General features: G+C 64.8%; 1 protein-coding gene across 1 annotated transcript in view; it reads right to left on the reverse strand.

The window, feature by feature from the left end:
• Positions 1-6: 6 nt before the first annotated feature.
• Positions 7-1,792, reverse strand: part of LOC110391520 (translation initiation factor IF-2-like) — a 3,313-nt gene continuing 1,527 nt past the window's right edge. Inside the window, exons 2-3 of the mRNA XM_021383412.1 lie at positions 800-1,117; positions 7-700 (exon numbers count right to left, since the gene is read on the reverse strand). Of these exons, the coding sequence (XP_021239087.1) occupies positions 452-700; positions 800-1,117 (567 nt within the window). The 3' untranslated portion in view covers positions 7-451. The remainder of the gene's footprint in view (positions 701-799; positions 1,118-1,792) is intronic.

Below are 1,792 nucleotides of genomic sequence, written 5' to 3' on the forward strand. Positions count from 1 at the left end.
TCACGCAGGCTCCCAGCAGCACCCCGACGACGCAGGCCTGCAGCACCCCCCCGGCGCCCACCACCCAGGGCAGCCGCAGCACCAGCAGCAGCCCCAGCAGCGTCTGCAGGGAGGGGGCTGCCACCCCCCGCAGCGTCCCCAGCGCCCGGCGCTGCCGGCAGCGCGTCAGGGGGAGGCCCGGTGTCCCCACGGGGGGGGAACCTGTTGTGCCCCGGTTTCCTCCTCCCGCCTGGGGACCCCCCCCACGACCCCTGGGGACCCATTGGAGGACAACCGGGAACACTGGGTGACCCCCCCTCCCCTCGCCCAATCACTTTGGAACCCCTCCGGATCTTTGGGGACCCTCGTAGCCGCTTCGTGACCATCCCCCGTCACCCAGAGCCCTTTGGGACCCCTCAGAGAACACCTCGGGGACACCTGGGGACCCCCCTGGGGACCCCGCAGACCCCCCTTATCCCCTGCATCCCCCATCGCCGTCCCCTGGATCCTCACCCATCGCTCGGGGAACCCCTCGGGGACATCTGGGGACCCCCCGGACCCCCCCCGCGCCCTCGAGACCCTGCACTGGGGGCACCCGAGGACCCCCCCGCCCCCCAGACGCCCTCACCGGGGGCTGCCCGTCCTCGCTGCCGGGGCTGAGGCTGCTGTACGCGATGCGGCGCAGCAGGGCGGGCACGCGGGGGCGGGTGGCCAGCTCATCCTGCGGGGAATATTATGGGGTGGGGGGGGGAGGTGCGTTTTGAGGCCGGCCGGTGGCATTCGGGGACAGAGCTTGGGGAAGGGGAGCTCGGGCTCGCACCTCGAAGAGCGCCAGGTTGCGGTCACAGGGGGCGGGGCCGGCGGGAGGGGCGGGGCTCGGCCGCGGGGGGGCGGGGCCTGAGGGGAGCGGTGAGCGAGGCCACGCCCCCCCCCCACCTCTATATATACCCCCCGCCGCCAAGATGGCGCTCACCGCGCGGCGGCGCCGACGTCTCGCTGGGGCTCGGGGAGCTGTCCGACGGCGGCGGGCGGGAGCTGGAGGCGGACGGCGGCTCCGGGCTGGACTCCGACGCGTCGGCCCCGCGGCTGGGCGTGACCACGAAGCGCACCGCCGCCATCCGGGAACGGGGGGGGGGGGCTGGGGGTAAAGGGCCCAGAAGGTGAGCGCGAAAAACGGCCCGAAATGTGAGGGGGGAAAAAGGGCCCGAAGGGAGCGCGAAAAAGGGCCCAGAAGGAGCGCGAAAAACGGCCCAGAAGGAGCGCGAAAAAGGGCCCAAAGCGGGAGGGGGAAAAGGGCTGAAATCCGAGGGGAAAACATCACGTTCCCCGGGAAAACTCCCAAATTGTGAAGCAGAAAGTATTGATTTTGAGGGAGAAGCCGGTCCTTTTAAAGGGAAAAAAAGGATTTTTGAGGAAAAGCTCTCTGATTCTAAGGCAAAAAGTTCTCGTTTTGAGGGGAAAAGGCCGCTTCTGGCGGGCCGGCCTCCAAATGAAGCCAAACTCCGCGTTGTTTTTTGAGGCAATGAAGTCAGCTTTTATCTCAACGACTCCAATTTTTATTTGGGGAAAAGCATGCTAGTTTTGAAAAGAAAAAAAACAATTTTGAGGGAAAGGCAGACGGGTCTAAGGGAAAACACCCTTACGGTCGGGAAAAACACTTTTTTTTTTTTGAGGGAAAAGCTCCAATTTTAAGCGAAAAACGCCTGATGTTGAGGGCAGGAAAACCTCATTTCTGAGGGAAAACAGCAAACTTTGAGGGGAAAACAGCACCGCGAGGGAACAGCTGCCTCATTTTGAGGGAAAAAAACACCAA

Source organism: Numida meleagris, unplaced genomic scaffold, assembly GCF_002078875.1.
Source record: "Numida meleagris isolate 19003 breed g44 Domestic line unplaced genomic scaffold, NumMel1.0 unplaced_Scaffold394, whole genome shotgun sequence".
In the NCBI taxonomy this organism is placed as follows: domain Eukaryota; kingdom Metazoa; phylum Chordata; class Aves; order Galliformes; family Numididae; genus Numida; species Numida meleagris.